The 20,561-nt window shown below is 49.6% G+C and overlaps 1 protein-coding gene across 1 annotated transcript; it reads left to right on the forward strand.

Annotated features, from left to right (window-relative positions):
* The first annotated feature begins 16,484 nt into the window (after window positions 1–16,484).
* LOC109737798 (mitochondrial carrier protein CoAc1-like) lies at window positions 16,485–17,429 on the forward strand. Its single transcript, XM_020296925.1, has one exon. The coding sequence runs from the start codon at window positions 16,485–16,487 to the stop codon at window positions 17,427–17,429; it is 945 nt and encodes a 314-aa protein (XP_020152514.1).
* Window positions 17,430–20,561: the final 3,132 nt, after the last annotated feature.

Below are 20,561 nucleotides of genomic sequence, written 5' to 3' on the forward strand. Positions count from 1 at the left end.
GGAGAAGGAGGAGGTTGTTGGCTGCTCGGGCGCGCCGGCACAGGCGGAGAAGGAGGCGGAGTGCCGCCACACGCCGAAGAAGGAGGCTGAGTGTCCTGATCACTCACCGGAGGAGGAGGCGGAGGAGGAGGCGGAGTGCCCTGACTAGCCGGAGGAGGACGCGGAGGCGTCCAGTTCGGAAGGTTGGTGAGCTCCTTCTGCCATAGGCATGGAGTCTTCAGAGAAGAACCCAGCCGAGTCTCCCCTTCACCGGTAGGGTGGTCAAGCTCGAGGTCCTCAAATCCGTCTGTTATTTCATCCACCATCACCCTAGCATATCCATCTGGAATCGGCCGGCAGTGGTAGGTTGTGCCAGGTTCAATAGGTAAAACAGAGCCAACAGCCGCCTTGACTTTGAATTTCATCCATTGCGTCATAAGGTGGCAATGTTGAGACTCCGTGATATCATCCACGGGGTAGCTAGCAGGAGCCATGAAGACAGGCTCCAGCTGAAGCTGCTCGGTGGAAGCCATGCTGCTTCTCCGCTGAGATGGCGGGGTAGCTTCAGGGGAAGCTTCAGCAGGTCGTTTGCTGCGATTTGCTTCTCGTTCCTCTAAACCTTGTACCCTTGCGTGCAGCGCCTGTAGTTGGGTATGCTCCACTTCTTCCTCCTCTCCTGGCATTTGTAACCGCCTGTGTCCGGAAACCCAGCCTTCCACAGAACGGAGCCTGGCGTGCCTCGTGTCCGTCCAGGGTGCTCAGGATTCCCGAGGGCCATTGTGAGCTCGTTGTTCTCTCTGTCTGGAACGAATGTCCCTTGCTGGGCTGCACCGATATACTCCTGAAGCTTCATGACTGGTATTCTCATTTGCTCGTCCGTCCAAACGCACTTCCCTGATACAGGGTCCAAGGTTCCGCCAACCCCGAAGAACCAGGTCCGGCAACGGTCTGGCCACCTCAATGTCTCTGGTTCGACCCCTTTATCAAGTAGGTCATTCTCAGCCTTGGCCCACAACGGCCGAGCTTTGAGGTAGCCACCTGACCCCGTGCGATGGTGAAGCTTCTTCTTCGCAGCATTCTTCTTGTTTGTCATTGACATCTTCTTACTCTTGTCCGATGTCTTATGGGCCACAAATGCAGGCCAGTGATCTCTGATCTTCTCATACCGGCCGATGAATTCTGGTGTCTCTTCTTTGTCGACAAATTTTTTCAGCTCATTCTTCCACCTCCTGAATAGTTCTGCCATCTTCTTAAGAGCATGAGACTTGATCAATTGCTCTTTAACTGACTTCTCTGAATCCTCCTCTGGCGGTAGGGTGAAATTTGCCTTCAGCGCAGTCCAAAGATCATCTTTCTGCATATCAGAGACATAAGACACCTCAGGGTCTTCTTTAGCTGGCTTTGACCATTGGTGGATGCTGATCGGGATCTTGTCCCTAACAAGAACCCCGCACTGAGCAGCAAATGCTACCTTTGTCCGGATGGGTTCAATCGGCATGCCATCGCGCGCGATTTCTATGATCTCAAACCTTTCATCCGAGCGCAACTTTTTCTTCGGGCCTCCTCTCTTTACCGAAGTTGTGCTCAATCCGGAGGGCTAGAAAAAAGAAGAAAGACGAGAGTTAATTAATATGTGTACATATACCAAAACAATGAATGCATCAATTAGCTAGTCAGTATAGGCTTAACTAATATATATACCTGGCCGGACTCGGTTCGGTCACCGGAGCCGTCATCACGGTGTCCTTCTTGCGCCGGCATTGGGTCACCGGAGCCATCATGATCATGTCCTTCCTCCTCCATTGTTCGATCACCGTAGTCTGCTTCTTGACCCTGTTCTTCCAGACCATCGGTGTCGTTGAGAAACGAGAAGACGGCATCACTTCCGTGTGCGATTATGTCCCCCAACACCGCTTCTGTTGCTTCGTCTCGGGGGTCCATAGTTTCTGCAAATATTTACAACATGGCAATTATTATTCAAACATGACAGATATATATATATTATTGGCAAACGTTTGGGGTGGCCTCGATCGGCAACGCTTCAAGGGTTTGGGGTGGCCTCGACAACGCTTCAAGGGTTTGGGGTGGCCTCGACGACAATGCTCTTTTAACTTGGTAAATTTGGGTGGCCTCGAGAGAGTTTTTCGGGTAGGGGCACGGCGGGATGGGGTAGGAGACCGACATCGTTTTTTTCTAGGGTTTGGGTGTCCTCGAGAGTTTTGGTCGAGCGAGAGGGCAGGGGGGTGCTCCCGTGGTATAAGTTATCACGGTCGAGAGGGGGTTATATCGACAACGACATACCCGATAAAAAATAAGAAAAGGAAGAAGAAAAAAAAGAGGAGAAGATTTTCTATTTTTTCTTCTTCTCCTCTATTCCTTTCGTCCTCTCCTCTTTTTTTCCTTTTTTCCTCTTCTTATTTATTTCTCCTCTTCTTCATATTTTTCTTTTCCTTCTTCCTAAACTAAACATAAACTAAAATAATCCTAAAACTAAACGAAACTTCTCCTCCTCCCGTTTTATTTCTTCTTCTTCTTTTTTTCATAGAATTTTTATTTCTTCTTCTTCTTTTTTTTCATCCTAAAACTCTATGAACAAAATTACAACAGAAAAAAAATAAAAATTCTATGAACAAAATTACAGCAGAAAAAAATCCTATGAACAAAATTACAATAAAAAATCCTATGAACAAAATTACAATAAAAATTCTATGAACAAAAAAACAATAAAAATTCTACGAACAAAATAAAAATTCTTTGCATATGAACATACAAACATTTGCATATTCTACAATATCATCATCATATTCTACAATAATATCACCAAAAATCCTAACTTTTGCATATGAACAGGGGGCCTGCTTCGTCGTTGGGGCGGGGGGCGGGCGGCGGCGTCGGGGCGGGCGGCGGGCGGCAGGCGGCGGCGTCGGGGCGGGCGGCGGCATTGGAGCGGGCGCGCGGCGGCGTTGGGGCGCGGGGGGAAGGGGGGAGGAGGGGAAACGGCGCGGGCTCACACTGCAGGCGAGCGGCGCCGAGGTCGGGGCAGGGCGCTCGGCGTGCGCGACGGCGAGGTCGGGGCAGGGGCGTCGAGGTCGGGGCAGGGTGCGGCGAGGCCGGGGCAGGGGCGACGGCAACGACGGAGACGGCGAACGGGGGCGGCAGCCTGGCGGCGTCGATGTCGTCGGCGTCGTCGGGGCGACAACTACGAGATGAGAAGTGAAAATTTTCACAAGTCTTGCTTATATACCCAAGGCATTGGTCCCGGTTCGTAGCACCAACCGGTACCAATGCACCCTTTAGTCCCAGTTGGTGCCACTAACCGTGACCAAAGATCAGTTTTCGGCAGCCCAAAGGGCGGGAATCAGCGGCTTTTGGTCCCGGTTGGTGGCACCAAGCGGGACTAAAGGGGAGGCATTGGTACCGGTTGGTACTACGAACCGGGACCAATGCCCCCCTTTAGTTCCGGTTGGTGGTACCAACCGGGACCAAAGGCCCTGTGCTGCCCGCGTCGCGGCCAAAACTTTAGTCCCACCTCGCTAGCTGAGAGAGCTCGAGAGTGGTTTATAAGCGCTGCTGCGCCAACCCTCTCGAGCTCCTCTCAACTGCAGGCTTGCGGGCCTAATTTGTCATGATGTGCTTGTCGGCCTACTGGGCCTGCTGCGGGCCTGAATTCTGGCCCATGGTTGGGTTTCTAGTCGTATTCAGGCCGTGGTGGCCCCAGTAGGTGGCACTTTTTTTAATTTTTTTGTTGCTTTATTTATTTTATTTTGTTTCTACTTACAACAAAAAACATATTGTTGCTATTTTTATTCAATGTATTAAAGTTTATTTATTTTACTTTTATAAAGTTTATTTTGTTTCTACTTCTTTATTTCATTAAAGTTTATTTTATTTTGTTTCTACTTATTTATTGTATTAAATTTTAGTTTATTTTCTTTTGTTTCTACTTATTTATTAAAGTTTATTTAATTTATTTATTAAAGTTTATTTTGTTTCTACTTATTTATTTTATTTTATTTTATTTCTACTTATTTATTAAAGTTTATTTTGTTTCTTTCTGCTTTTCATGTTTTGAACAGAAAATACTTTGATAATTTCAGTGGCATGAATTTTATATAATTTTAGTTTAAAAAATACTAGAGGTTTATAAAAGCTTTTTAGTTCATTCCTTTTGCTATTAGAGTTTTATAAAGGGATTTTAGTTACAAAGGGATTTCATTTTTTTGAACTTATTTGAACTCCAGAGTTTTTCTTTGTTCAAAATGCACCATTCAAAGCCACATCATCAATTTTCAACCCTTTCTGACTTCATTTGTTATTTTTCATGCATTTACTGATTATTTTGAGCTATAAGACCCTGAAATTGAAAAGCATTTCAAATGAACTCTGAAAAGGTTGAAAGTTGGCATGGTATCATCATTTGACCCACATAGCATGTGCAAGAAAGTAGAGAGGGTTACGGCAAAACTAGATGCACTTCGTGTACAAAACGGACAATCTGTTTCGAAGTATCAGGGTTTCATACGAAAACTCGTCTGTTACAAAGGGATTTCATTTTCTTGAACTTATTTGAACTCCAAAGTTTTTCTGTGTTCAAAATGCACCATTCAAGCCACATCATCAATTTTCAACCCTTTCTGACTTCATTTAATATTTTTCATGCATTTACTGATTATTTTGAGCTATAAGACCCTGAAATTGAAAAGCATTTCAAATGAACTCTGAAAAGGTTGAAAGTTGGCATGGTATCATCATTTGACCCACATAGCATGTGCAAGAAAGTAGAGAGGGTTACGACAAAAACTGGATGCACTTCGTGTACAAAAAGGACAATCTCTTTCGAAGTATCAGGGTTTCATATGGAAACTCGTCTGTTACAAAGGGATTTCATTTTTCTAAATTATTTGAACTCCACAATTTTTTTGTGTTCAAAATGCACCATTCAAAGCCACGTCAACAATTTTCAACCCTTTCTGACTTCATTTGTTATTTTTCATGCATTTACTGATTATTTTGAGCTATAAGACCCTGAAATTGAAAAGCATTTCAAATGAACTCTGAAAAGGTTGAAAGTTGGCATGGTATCATCATTTGACCCACATAGCATGTTGCAAGAAAGTAGAGAGGGTTAGATAAAAACTAGATGCACTTTGTGTACAAAAAGGACAATCTTTTTCGAAGTATCAAGGTTTCATACGGAAACTCGTCTGTTACAAAGGGATTTCATTTTTTTACTTATTTGAACTCCAGAGTTTTTCTATGTTCAAAATGCACCATTCAAAGCCATCATCATCAATTTTCAACCCTTTCTGACTTCATTTGTTATTTTTCATGCATTTACTGATTTTTTTGAGCTATAAGATCCTGAAATTGAAAAGCATTTCAAATGAACTCTAAAAAGGTTGAAAGTTGGCATGGTATCATCATTTGACCCACATAGCATGTGCAAGAAAGTAGAGAGGGTTACGGCAAAAACTAGATGCACTTCGTGTACAAAAAGGACAATCTCTTTCGAAGTATCAGGGTTTCATACGGGAACTCGTCTGTTACACAGGGATTTTATTTTTTTGAACTTATTTGAACTCCAGAGTTTTTCTGTGTTCAAAATGCACCATTCAAAGCCACAACATCAATTTTCAACCCTTTCTGACTTCATTTGTTATTTTTCATGCATTTACTGATTATTTTGATCTGTAAGACCCTGAAATTGATAAGTTACCAAATTAATAAAAGTTCATCATCACATTAAAACCAAAGTACATACATAGTTCTCATTGAACAACATATAGCTCTCCAGAGCATCTAATTAAACCATACATTGAAATTATGTAAAACATTTCAATGCAACAAGAAATGCGATCATAATCGCAACCAAGGTAACAATTGATCCAACTGCATAATGATGCCAAGCCTCGGTATGAATGTCATATTTTTTAATCTTTCTAATCTTCAACCGCATTGCATCCATCTTGATCTTGTGATCATCGACGACATCCGCAACATGCAACTTCAATATCATCTTCTCCTCCTCAATTTTTTTTATTTTTTCCTTCAAGTAATTGTTTTCTTCTTCAACTAAATTTAACCTCTCGACAATAGGGTCGGTTGGAATTTCTGGTTCAACCACCTCCTAGATAAATAAAATATATGTCACGTTGGTCGGCATAATTGTCATAAACAATAAATGAACCAAATAGTTATCAAAAGATAATATATACCACATTCGAATCATAGACATGACAAGGGCCGACGGGGGGCGGATACCAAAACCATCGCACTATATAATAACAAGGAATAATAAAAGTAAGAAAATTAGACAAGTATCTATCTGAAGTAAGAATTTTTTTTCTTTCAGAAAGAAGATAAGAACAAGAGGCTCACCACGATGGTGTCGGCGACGAGATCGGCGCGCGCGATCGACGGCGGTGAAGACGGGGACGGGACGTGACGGACCGCTAAACCTGGACAAATCTCGGGGAAAATGGAGCTCGGAGGTCGAGTTTCGAGAGGAGAAAGATTAACTAGTGTGGCTCAGACATTTCATCGAACACCTCATGTGCATAGGAGGTGAGCTAGAGCACCCAAATGCCCTCCTCTCGCCAGCCAGAAAAAACAGAGCACTGTGGAGTGCTCTGCCGTGGCGATGGGTATATATAGGCAACTCATTTGTCCCGGTTCGTGGCCGAAACCGGTACCAATGGTTGTGAGCCAGGAGCGAGGCACATTGATCCTGGTTCGTGCCTAGAACCGGGACAAATGGGTCCCCACGAATCGGGACCAATGCCCACGAGGCCCCGGCCGGCCCCCTGGGCTAACGAACCGGGATGAATGCCCTTATGGGTCCCGGTTCGTGACTGAACCAGGACTAATGGGCTTGCCCTGCCCGAACCAAAATCCTGTTTTCTACTAGTGTGATGCAACGGCCTGTGTATCCACTTCTACCGCAGAAATTCTTGCAGTCGTCGTCAGGGCAGTATCCCTTGAGCGGCAGGCACCCTTCGTTCTCTGCGCGCGCACAAAATCCCGATCCAATAGCTTAGGCCAGGAAATAGATCGCGGAGATGCAATTCAAAGACAAAGTATCCTGGTTATGACTGACAGATCAGAAGAGGATGCAGTGCAGGATAACCTTCACCTGCGAGACATGACGATAGAACGGCCATGAGCACGAGAGCGGCCAAACACAGCGTGTTTGTCATCTTGGAGGCTGCCATGCAAAACCTACTTCTCCCTTGCTTGCTTTCTCTCGGCTTTTTCTTCTGTTTTTTTTTACCCTGGGCCTGGGGTGCTCATTGTTGGCCACGCTTATATGGAGTCACATTTACTTTGTCTTGGAGTAGCAGCGTTTTCATGCATTTATTGTGGTAAGTTAATGTTCAGTGGATATGCCATATCTTGGAGTAGTATAGCAACGTTATCATGCATTTATTGTGGTAAGTTAATATTGAGTGGATTTGCCTTATCTTGAAGTGGGAGTACTAGCAATTATGGATTGTGATATTGTATCAACAAATGCTAAATGGACTAAATTACTCCCTCCGTTTCAAAATAGATAACCCAACTTTATACTAACTCTAGTACAAAGTTGGGTCATCTATTTTGGAACGGAGGGAGTAATACTGTATATTTTCTTATATTATGGATTGCCGTTGAACCTACCTAAGATATTATTTGATGGGAAGTGTGTGTAACACATCCAACTATGATTCCTTTCATTTAACTCCCAAAATTTTATTTTTTGGAATTTTTTAAAAGATTATTCCTATATTCACTTTTCTTTCCAATTTCCTATCATTTTTTTGTGGGACAAATTTCCCTATTGTTGTTCACTATAATCAAAATTTTGCTCACTCTGTCTGACTCTTCTATTAATTCGATTTTTATTAGTGACATGATTCTTTTTTCCGCAAAACTTCATGTTTTCATTTTCATGATCACTGCATACTCAGTCAAACATCTTTAGAAAATACAACATTATCATTTGACCAACCATCAGGAGAAGAAAAGAAGGGGCAATATTTGTAGAGCGAAATACACCTAAAGTCGGTTGCTTGTGATGCATGTGTGTAAGTGCATCTAGTGCTTCCTTAGTGGTTTTGGAGTATCGAAGATAAATGGGTTAAGGAACTAATGTGTTTGTGAGTGTACACGGGAGTTATAGTCCCTGAAGATTTGGTTTAACCGACAAAAGACGACCGCTAAAAATGTATTTCTTCGAGTGAAGAATTTGGTGCGACCTTTAAAGAAATTGGTGTGAAGAATTGGAAGCTTAAAGACTTTTATTTTCGTAGTTTCTTCTTATTTGTGTCATAGGAAACACCATACTCTTAAAGTAGGTCTAGGTGATACATAAATCGTATTTCCAAATTGATGCTGAAAACCTGTATACAAAACCTATTTCTTCGAGTGAAGACTTTAGAAATCTCCGACAGAGGTGACGAAGTCATTAGCGACAGAGACGCAGTTCTTCTGGTCGCTGACGAATTTGTTCTGACTGAGGAGTTAGGATTTCGCAAGTGTGATGTGCCTACTATGAGGAAATTGAGTGCCCCGATGAATTTGAGACTCTAAATTCTGACCGTTGCTACACAGAGTGCCAACTACCGAGTGGATCCTTGTCCTGACAACGGTCATATCCGAAGGGGCATTTATGACAATTCATGTTGGGTTGCTCTTGGCTATAAATAGCCAACCCCAACAACCACTTGTTGGTTGGCTACTCTAGAGAGAGATTGACACTTGTTATTTGAGAGCAACCCTTCCTCTGACGACTTTGTGAGAAACCCAAGTGAGCATAAAGCCAACCAGAGCGAAAGTGACTGAGCATCACTAAAGAGCTCCATCTGTGTGTTCTGACGCCTGTTACCTTTGAAGACTGTCATTCTTCCAGACGGTTAGGGGTGTCATGTCGTGAGCACCAAAGAGCAATTGTGGCATTGCGTGTGAACAAGTTTGTGAAGGTTTTCGAAGTCTACCTTGAAGACTGACCACAAGTGATTGGGCGAGATCTGTTGTGACCTTAACTCAAGAGGAATATGGTGAATACTAAGTGTCTTCGGACTTTAATCCCAGCCACCTCAACCAGACGTACAGTTGATAAAGCAACTGGATCTGGTCTACCAAATCATCGTGTCATCACCGAGCCATCCTGGTTTTAAATTCCTCAACCCTTTACTTTCAGTTACTCCGCTGCTGAAGAATTTGTGATCTGCTTTCTGAATAATCTGAACTGAAGAATTTCATCATGTTGTTTTTCATTTCTTCAGTTCATCTTCTTGTACGATTGCTTGTATGATTGCATGTTCTTCACTTGCATCTATCTTGTATGCATGCTTTATGATTCTGTGATGAATTAGTCTCGCTCCCGTTTCTATTTCTTCACTCTGATCTTCGTCAAAAATTCATCAGAGTTTGTCGTATTTTTAAAAATCTCCCACATCCACCCCCCTCTGGAAGTAAACCTGCGCTTTCATGTTTGCTCCCAAGCGTTTAGAGTTTTCCCGTCTCCTGCCGTGCTCCCAAGCGTTTAGGGACTAATACATTAAAGCAGAAAGATTTAGATCCTATCGAGTCCGAGTCGCTATGCATTTTGTTGGAAATAAAGATTCCTTATGGAAGGCTATACATAGACTTCCCACCACTTCTAATATTTTCCTTCTCAATTGGCGTTTTCTTATACAGTTGTGTACAGAAGGGCCTTGAATGCTTGTAAAAGCCGAAATGTGAGTTTGTCTTTCGCGTGGGTCCTAACATAGAGTGATTTGGGTGAATTCATGTCTCAAGTGTAATAATCTGGTATTGAAAAAACTATTGGGGGGGAGGATCCAGCCGGCTGCACCTTCAAAGCTATATCTTTCTTTGATAATGTTATTTAGACCCTGTTTGTTTGGGCTTGGGCTTCAGCTTTTGCTGCTTCTAGCCCCCTAAAAGCTTAACCCAGCCAAACAACTATTTCCTGCGATGGTGCTTCCGAGAAGCATGTCTCAGAATTACACTACGAAGGAAAAGCACGTCCAGAGTAGCTTCCTGCAGCTCCACCGGCTTCTCATCCCTCCTGCAAAACCCTGCCCTTTCACTTTGCTGAAATTACATAGAAAATGCCACCGCCACCACCCCTTCAGATTTTTCATTCTCCCACCCTGTCACCCCATTCCCCTCCCCATCGATTAGATAGCAAGAGAGAGCACAAAGGAGGCGCTAGGGTTCGCTCCGCCGCCGCCATCTTCAGCACCCAAGGGCATTGCAGACTTTCACCACCAGCTACAGCCTCACCAGCCGTCCTAAAAAAGTTACCAAAAAGGCTTTTTGGACTTCTCAGCTTCTACCAGCTCCAGCCCGCTTCTCAGCTTCTACCAGCTCCAGCTGCTTCTAGTTCAGCCGCAGCCCAAACAAACAGGGCCTTAGATTCTGTTCGCTGCAAGGGGATGGAAAATAGAACGTTTTTATGCCGATTGGGGATGGAAACTTAGTTTGCAAGCATGACAAATCTTTGCAAAAAGCTGAACTGAGGCGAAATTTTCATGCATGTCAATTAAACTTGCCATCCTCGGCCCACATAAATTGTCATGCAAATCACTCACAATTGCCATGTTTCCCAGCTAACGTGAGCTTGTTAAGACGGTCCATCTTTCTTTCAGTTGGGTTGCCTTTGGGCAAGGAGAAGGCCGGGCTTTGGTGGTGGAGGCGCTTTCGAACTTTAGAGCCATCCACTCGCACAAAGGGCAGACGGGGAAGAACAATACTGTTGAAGACCATAATCCTTTATGTCGCTGAAAAAAGAAGACCATAATCCTTCGATGATGTATTTTGGGAGTCCATGCACACCAATCGAACCCTACGTCTAGTTTTATTTTTGAACTCATGGTATTATATGACTCAGTTCCTTGTTATGGGCTTTATATAATATAAAGTTGGATGCTTCTTGCATCTTCGTTCTAAAAATTTATACCACAAAATCGTCTTTTACACGCTAGCACAAAATATGAAGGTTGGCAAATATGTTGAAATTTTTAAAAAGGGGGCCATCTATACATCAGGTGCATGAATCAACTTTGGTTTCCGTATTTGCTGAGACATTGGCTCGAGCCACGCCGGCTCGGCTCCTGGTGGTCGTCAGCAGTCGGTGGCTGGCCTGCAGCTGGCTCTGGGCGCCTCTGCCCCTCCGGTGCCGCCCCTGGCTATGTTTCCGCACTCGCCGCCTTTCTGCTCCCCGCCCGTGGAGATGGTGGTGGATCAATATGGCAGCAACCTGTCTCTGCTTCGGCTGCTGCCCGCTATGCCTGGTGAGGAGGGGGAGCCCCAAAAGGGCTCCGGGATCACGTCAGCCAACCCGGTTTCTGCGCCGTCTGAGTCCTCCTCTCCGCATTCCCTGACGTCGTGCTCCTCCCTCCCCCTTCTTCGCGCCTATCCAAGACTAGGGGAGGAGTCGTGGCTGGTGCTCGCGGGGCTCCCATCTCCCCGGTGGCTCTCTTGGACCGCTTCGCTGGAGAGGACTTCACCAACAACTGCCTGCCAAGTGACGAATGCCTGGCGGCCTTCGATGAGCTCCGTGCGGCGGATGCTGAGGTGGTGGTGGCGGACGAGGTGGTGCTGGCCTCGCCTTCCCCGTTGAGGGCCATCAGGTCCAGCAGGCGCACCGCGGCGACCAAGGCCTCCGACATGATGACCAAGGCGATGTCCCTCAAGGCCGGCAAGGATCTGGAAGGTAATAAACCAATAACCCGATCTATGTCTTCATTCAAGGTTCTTGCTTTTGCTTCGAATCGCCACCTCCTCAAGGTGGCCACAGGCAGCCATGTGATTCTGGGTTCAGAGACTTCTACCCCTCTCGAGGTGCTTGATAGTATTCGGGCCCAGGAGTTGGTTCAGGCTAAGGTGGCCGAGGCGAAGGCTCGACAGCACATTGCCCGGACCGTGGCGGCTGTGATGCGTTCTGCTTCAGCTGCTGATGCTGCAAGGGAGAATGCAGCGTCGGTAGCTCCGGATGCGGCTTCCGTGGATGCTCGACCTATGCGTGGCCGTGGCCGGGGGCGTGGGCGTGGCCGCGGCCGCGGGCGAGGTCGATCGGCTGTGTCTGCTAGAGAGGAGAACTTTGATGGGGCGGGGGCCCGGTCCCCCACAGGTATGCAATGAAAGGACTAATCTGGAATATGAGGGGTTTTGGTCAAAGTGATAGGCGGCGGCAACTTATTGAATACATCCGTGACCAAATGCTCGACTTCGTGGGTCTTCAGGAAACCATTCGGTCCTCCTTTGAACCATATGAGCTCGGCGCCATAGGTGGCGCGTTCAACTTCTGATGGGAATGGCTTCCGGCCTCAGGCCGATCGGGGGGGGGGATTCTTTTGGGGGTGAAGACGGAAAGTTTTGAGGTGGTGGGCTTTACGCACGGATCCTTTTTCCTCGCTGCGGACGTTATTCAGCGGAATAACGATTTTAGATGGGAGCTAGTGGTGGTGTATGGCCCAGCAGACCATGATCGATCAATTGATTTTCTCCGAGAGATCTATGCTAAGGTCACGGCTTCCCCATGGCCTATTGTCATTGGTGGGGATTTCAATCTTTTGCGAGGTGCGCTAGACAAGAGTAATGGTATTATTTTAGACCACAGGCTGGTAGATACCTTCAATGAGTGGGTGGCTGACCTTGACCTCATTGAGCTACCTAGGGTGGGGGCTCGTTTTACTTGGTGTAATAATCAGGATGACCCGATTAGATGCGTGCTAGACCGAGTCTTCGTCTCCACTGACTGGGAGTCCAAATTTGCGGGATGTTCGCTAGTGGCGGAACCAACGCTGGGCTCCGATCATTGCCCGCTTATCCTCAACTCTGGAGAAGCCCCCCACCGCGCCACCAAGCGCTTCTTCTTTGAGAAGCAATGGCTCCTTCAGCCGGGCTTTGTGCAGCGGGTTTCTTCGATTTGGATAGCGGCTAGGGATCGCCCCCCCCACCCCACCGGTACGGCCCTTTATGCGATGCTATGGACATTTGGCAACATTGTGTGCGCTTGAGTCGTCGCCACCTCCGTGGTTGGGGCGCGAACGTGGGTAGCCAACTGAAAACTAGAAAAGAGGCCCTGATGAGTGAAGTGTCGGCCTTGGACACCAAGGCAGATTTGAGCGGCCTATCGCAGGAGGAATGGGCGAGAAGGTATGCGGTGGAGGATGAAATGATATTTATCTTGACCTGCGAGGAGATTTACTGGAAACAGAGGGGTCAGAAAAATTGGGTGCTCAAGGGGGACGCAAGTACCCAATTCTTTCATGCTGTGGCAAATGGAAGACGCCGGAGATGTATGATCCGTGTTCTCCGTGATGGAGATAATGTTATCACTGAAGATGGCGCCCTTCAAACCCATATTTATGCGTTTTACCGGGAGCTATTGGGCTCTTCTGGGGTGGGATCAGCATCTCTTCACGACTCAATCTGGGATAATGAGCGATTGGTCTCTGAAGCTAATAACTCCATCCTCACTAGGCCTTTCACGCTTGATGAGATCACAGATAACCTAAATCAGATGAGGGTGAACACGGCGCCCGGGCCTGATGGTTTCCCGGTCATCTTTTATAAGCGGTTTTGGAATATAGTGGGACCACAATTCGCTCACCTTGTGAATGGATTCACCCGTGGCCGAATAGACATTAAACGCCTAAATTATGGGGTGTTGGCTTTGATTCCGAAGATGCCGGGTGCAGACCAAATTAGGCAGTTCCGCCCCCTCACGCTTATAAATGTCAGCTTCAGGCTAATTGCTAAGGGATTTGCCTCTCGCTTTGCTCCGGTGGCAGACAAGATTATTGATAAGCTGCAAACTGCCTTTATTAAAGGGCGGAGCATCCTGGACGGTGTAGCGGTGCTCCATGAGGTGCTTCATGAGATAAAGAATACCAAGGAAGAGGTGTTCATTCTCAAGCTCGACTTTGAGAAAGCCTATGACCGGGTCCGGTGGGACTTCATTGAGGAGGTGTTACACAAGAAAAACTTTGACCCGCAATGGGTGAGCTGGATGCGGCAAATTGTGAGGGGTGGGCAAACAGCTATTAATATTAATGGCTCGATTGGCCCATATTTCCGCAACGGAAGGGGACTACGGCAGGGTGACCCGATCTCTCCCCTTCTGTTCAATATTGTGTCGGATGCGCTAGCTTCGATTCTGGACAGCGCCAAAGCTGTCGGCCACATCTCGGGTGTTGCGGAAAGGGTGGTACCAGGAGGGTTGTGCCACCTTCAATATGCTGACGATACCCTCATTCTCATCAAGAACTCTGAAGAGGCGATTTCTAACCTTAAGTTTTTGCTCATGTGCTTTGAGGCCATGTCGGGACTTAAGATAAACTTCGATAAAAGAGAGGCCTTTGTCACGGGAGGTGACTTGGAGTCCCAGCTCAGAGCAGCCCATATGATGAATTGCGAGTTGGGATCTATTCCCTTCAAGTATTTGGGCATGCCCATTTCGGATCGGGCTCTGTCCATGGCTGATTTTGAGCCAATGGTGGACAAGGCGGCTAAAAGAGTGGAACCGTGACAGGGCAAGCTACTAGCCTCAGGTGGCCGGCTAGTGCTTATTAACGATTGCCTGACAAACATCCCTATGTTTGTCATGGGTTTTTATCTTTTGCACGACGGGACCCATGAGAAACTTGACAAGATTCGATCCAGATTCTTTTGGGCTAAGGAAAAGGGAAAACAACGGTACCATATGGTTAAATGGGATGCGATTGCCTCTCCTAAAGAGGTGGGTGGTTTAGGCATCATTAACTCCAGAGTTATGAATTGGTGCCTTATGACGAAGTGGGCCTGGAAAATTTTGACGGGACAAGGTGGGCTATGGCTCTCCATATTCAAGGCTAAATATCTTGAGGATGATGGGGTGACCTTCCGGCCGCGGGTCAGACGGTCGCAGTTTGCGAATGATATCCGCAAGGTTCAACCTTTGCTGCGGCTTGGGACGAGATTTGTTGTGCATAACGGAGAATTGACGCTATTTTGGAAAGATGTTTGGTGGGGTGAGCGATCGCTTGACCTGACATACCCCAATCTTTTTGCAATCGCGGGACAGCAGGAGGCGCGAGTTGTGGATACATGGGTTAACGGGCGCTTCTGGCCGTCTTTCAGGAGACCCCTTGGGCCTAGTGAAGCCCCGGAATGGGAGGATCTACGGGAGGCCCTGGCCTCGGTGCGGTTATTTGCTGCGCGCGACGAGGTCCTTTGGCGGTTAGAGCCATCAGGAGCCTTCTCTACCGGCTAATTGTATAAGGAAATCTTCAAAGCCCCCCCAGTCTATGATCTGCGTTCGCTTTGGAAAGCAAGAATGCCAGCAAAAATTAAATTCTTCTTATGGCAGCTGGCTCGGAACCGGATTCCCACACGGCCCGGTTGATGGCTTGTGTGTTTGGTGCAGAGAAGAGGAATCTAGCGGCCACATAATCTTCCGATGCATTGTGGCTCAGATGGTGTGGAGCTCCCTTCGAGAGGCGACTGGATGTACTTGGAACCCGAGTGGTTTCGCTGAGCTATATGGGCTCATCATGGCTAGTAATGCTCATGATCGAAAGCTAGCTTGGCTTGGCGTTGGGGCGCTTACTTGGTCTCTCTGGACTACGCGGAACAAAGCTACCATTGAGGGAATTTTCTTTAGACATCCGGCTGATGTTGTGTATAAATTGGTCATTCTATTGCAGCTCTGGAAGGGGTTGACGGGACAACGGGACCGCCCCGGAGTGGATCGTCTCATCACCCGCTTGAAGGCCAAGTGTGCTAATCTCCGGCGTGTCGGATAGAGGGATGCAACGGCCGGCGTGCCGCCCTCCTCCGACCCCAGACCGCTCCTGGAGCGGTTCTTCCCCATTGCCCGCGACCGGCGCTGCGTCGCTGTTTTGGGCCTCATTCTTAAGGCCGGGCAAGCGCCTCCTCTCTAAAAAATCCAACGATCTCTTGCCCCTCCTCTCAACGCCCGCCTCCATCCTCTTCCTCTTGCTGCTGCCGTGCGCCGCCGCACCCTGCCCGAGCTGCCACCTCTGTCGTGTTGCTGCCGCACCAGCCATCTATCTGAAGCTCTGAACCCCGCCCCAGACTATGGGTGCCGATGGCCTCCATGCGCCCCCTCTCTCGAACCAGTCAACCTCCAACTTCCCTCTGCCAGTGACGCACTGACGCCAATGCCATGTCATCCCCGGCTCCGGACCGGCTCCCTCTTGGCTCGGCCTTGCTAGCGGCCCCATGCCTCGCTGCTCGCCGTGGCGTCCCCATCTCCATCCCGGGGCTTTGCACAAAATCGACTGACGTCAATTGGATTTTTCAAAATCGACGGATTCTTCAATTGCCTGCGTAACATTTCGGTATATTTATTCGTTATTGTTTAGAACAGCAAACCCTCGTGATCACGGACACTAATCCATCTCCAACTCCGATACGGGAGAGAAACGTCGCGTCCCCGCCGGCATATATATAGCGAGCGAGGATTCCGTATTTTTGCTATCGACAACGTAGGTGCACGTACAGTATATACCATGTCAACGGGCAGCGTTAAGGAGACGGTCACCACTTCCGATGTCTCCAAGATGGCAGTAGCAAGCGACGCCGCGCTCGGCTCCACGCCGTGGCACCACGTCAAGGAGATGCTCGCCGGCGGCGTCGCGGGCGTGACGGCGAAGACGGCCGTGGCGCCGCTCGATCGAGTGAAGCTCCTCCGACAGGTGGGAGGTGGGGCGGCGCCTGCCGGCACCAGCGCCTTCAGGACACTCCTCGAGATCACCCGCCGCGAGGGCCTCAGGGGGCTCTACCGCGGGAACGGCACCAACGCGCTACGCGTGTTCCCTTCCAAGGCGATCCACTTCATGGCGTACGAGCAGTACCGGAGCTGGCTCCTCGGCGCCGTCCCCTCGCTCGGCGGCGGTCCGGTCGTGGACCTGCTTGCCGGCTCGGCCGCCGGCGGCACGTCGCTGATAGCCACGTACCCTATCGACCTCGCACGCACCAGGCTCGCCTGCCGTGCCACCGACGCGGGCGTCTCCGGCGTGCTCCGGAGCGCGTACGCGGAGGGCGGCGTCCGCGGCATGTACCGTGGCGTGTGCCCGTCGCTGGCGCGCGTGCTCCCGACCGCCGGGCTCCGCTTCTACGTGTACGAGGCGCTGAAGCGCCGGCTCCCAGAGGACTACGAGGGGCGCGTGGATGCCAAGGTGGTGTGCGGGATGGCAGCGGGTCTGGTGGGCAACACGGCGACGTACCCGCTGAGCGTGGTGCGGCGGCAGATGCAGCTCGGCGGCACGGGCACGGGGACGGCGGTCACCGGGGCGCTGCAGGGCGTCCGGGCCATCGCAAGGGCGCAGGGGGCGCGGCAGCTGTACTCGGGGCTAGGGCTCACGTTCCTGAAGGCGGCGCCGTCAGCGGCCATCGGGCTGGTGGCATACGAGGAGATGAAGGCTCTGCTCAACCTGCCAGACAGCCATCACTAAACCTCAATTATTCAGTTGCCTATAACCTATTCAAGTTTCAGTTTATTTGCATTATTTTTGTACGGTCGTGTTCGTTGCCGCTTGACCATGGATAGTTGTAGTTTTTTTTTTCGAAAAATTTCAATCTATTCATCATATGACATGACAGTACAAAGAATACAGAAAGAATAAAAATTACATCCATATACATAGACCACCTAACGACGACTACAAGCACTCAAGCAAGCCGAAGGCGCGCCGCCGTCATCGCGCCTTCCTCGTTTGAGCCGGGCCAAACTTATTTTAGTAAACAGTCTAGAAGTCGTCATGCTAACAACAATTGTTGTCGATAAGAGAAGTATAGATGGAAATAATCCAACGTGTAGACACACAAACGAAAACAAACAAAAGCTGGATTCAAACAGATCCACCGAAGACCAGCAACGACCGAATCCTGCGAGATCCGCCGGAGACACACTTCCACACGCCCTCCGTCAAAGCTAGACGCGTCACCGAAACGGGGACTAGGGTAGAAGAACCTTATTCCATCTTCAGAAAGCCGCCACTTCCTCGTCTTTCTGATCAGGACGCAAATCCTAAACGAACTCATAGAAACACCTAAAAACGAAGCAAGATCCTTTCCGCCAGCAAGTGCCAGGGTACACCATGCTTTTCGGCCCGCTCGTGGCCCGTTAAAGACCGGTAGGAAAACGGGTCGGTCCGGGCTGCAATTTTCGGCCCGAGAAACTGTCGGTCCGGTCCGGTCTTTAACCGAGCCGCTCGGTCGGACCGAGAAAACGTAGTCACCGCCGCTGTCGTGCCTCGTCGTCGTGGCCACCGGCAGCCCCCGTGTGAACCATCATGTCCCAGAGCTTCCCCTATAATCCCTTCCTCACTTTCCAGTGCGCCATAGCCTCTTGGCGCCGCTCGCCATCGCTGTCGTGCGTGCACTGGCGCCGATCTGAAGTTCTCGACCATGGAGTCGACACCAATCATGCCATGGTGACAGCACGTACACCGGCAACCAGCTGCCCTAGGTATGAAAACGTGTCGCCGGCACGACCAGGAATATCTGGGCATGATCCAAACGCTCTGAAGGTGAAAGCCACCGCTGCTGTTCGAGGAGTCCCTCTGTGCTCGTCGGGATTTCTCACGCACTTCAGTTTCGTCAGTTTCGTCAGTGTAAGAAGGAGCAATAGGACAGAAGCAGGTCGTATACAGAGAAGAGGAGGATGCAGGTGCGGCCACTACGCTAACTGTTGGGAAACCGGGCCACCCGGAGGGGTGGCGGCGGCCGCGTGCAAAGCGCACGGGCTGGCCCCTCCCGTTTCCCCCACTTTACGTTAAGTGGGTACTTATCCCTTGACCCTTTACCCCTTATATAAAGCAACGAGGAGCCATCATTGTAATCTCTAATCATTGATTAATAAAGCTGGTCTCCTCCATCTCTCTGTGTCATTTACTTTCGCGTGTTTCGACTACTTCATCTACGACGCTCGTCCTCGCTCCGCAACCTCGGACCGGACTCGCCGGCGGAGTTGCGGAACACGTTATCAGCACGCTTCGCTCCATCAACTCTCCGTCAAGCCTGCGTCAAGCCTGCATCACGCAGGCTTTCGTCGATCCCGCGGAGGTATAAGATCCGATCTCCACTTTTGCAAAAATGGATTCCTCTCGTTACTACGATTCCGTTTTTGCGATTAGATTATTTTTTGGATACATCTACCTATGGTGTGGATTTCTCTCCCAAAAACCGAGCGGACGAACACGTCGCCGACCAATGTCGATGTTTTCGGATTACGAGAGACTTGTTGACTACACTATATGGGAGTCGGTACGGATCGTGATCCAGATGATCACGGTACCGCCGCGTTGTACCCGACGTACACGCGTCGTGACGTCCTACAGACGCACGATTTTGACACCCCGAGCCGACGTCCAGATGACGCTGTGCCAAGCCGCCGACGGCGTCGCCATGGCCCTGCTGGCCGTGGCCGTGCCCGCTGCACGCTCATGCCGCCGCGTGCTCACGTGCCCTGCTGGCAGTCCCCGTGCCGGGGCTGCCTCATGGCCAAGTCCAGCTGACCGCCATCGTCGCACGCCGCGAGCCCGCCGTGGCCACCGCATGCCCGTTGCACACCCGCGCCGCTGGCAGTGCCGACCCCGCCTGCTGCAGGTCGCCGCCTCGGCCGCGCTCGTGCACCCGCCTGCCGCGATCCGCCTCATGCACGGCCAGCTGCCGTCGCCGGGGCTCGAGCTGCCGCGAGTACGCGTGCTGGCGTGCGCTCGTTGCCGCGCTGCGATGCCGCGAAGCCGCTGGTCACCCCATGCCGCCACCGCCACCACTGCGTCCCGCTGACGCCGTCGAGTGGCTGCCACACGCAGCCCCGTGCCAGCCGCGCCGCGTCGTGCCCTGCTGGCCGCGGCCCGGTGGTCGCCGCGCACCGTGGCCTACCGCCGCCTCGCGCGTGCTGGTCTGGTCGCGGTCGCCGCGCGCCGTGCCCTCGCGTCGTGGCCCGCCGCCGCGCCCCGCTATGCGGGCCGGTCGTCGCGCCCCGCTGGCCGGCTCGGCTGCCGCCGCCACGGCGTTGCTCGGGCGCTAGGGAAACCCTAGCGTCGCCCCCTGGTGGGCAGTGCAACGCCCTGGCCGGCCCGACGCGTTTTTCTTCTGGGCCTGGCTGCACCGGAGCCGCCGGACGGGCCGCGACCGTGGGTTTCCTCCACATATATAAAAAAGGAGGGAGGGCGGTGGGGCTGGCTACACGGGCCGATAGCCCATTTCGGCCTGCGAACGCACTGGACTAGGCCAGAGAGCACACGCGCGCGCAATTCTTTGCATTTGAGCCCCTGTAGTTTCCAGATTTTACGCATGTTTTATTCCTGCTGTAATATTTCGCGTAGAAGCCCCTGGAACTGTCTGTTTTCGCTGAAAACGCGTATTTGGGCTTCAAAATACCTCGGGAATTCAATTCTTGGGCTAGTTTTCACATACTAGATGCGCTTAACATGCTATCTTTTGTTACATGATATTATTGTATGATTTTACTGCTGTAGATTAATTGTTTAGCACTCTTAATCATTTAGTAAGTCATATAATAGCATGTTTTAAATATTGGAACGTCATTTTATTGAATAAGTTTATCACCATCGCTT

Source organism: Aegilops tauschii, chromosome 5 (assembly GCF_002575655.3).
Source record: "Aegilops tauschii subsp. strangulata cultivar AL8/78 chromosome 5, Aet v6.0, whole genome shotgun sequence".
NCBI lineage: Eukaryota > Viridiplantae > Streptophyta > Magnoliopsida > Poales > Poaceae > Aegilops > Aegilops tauschii.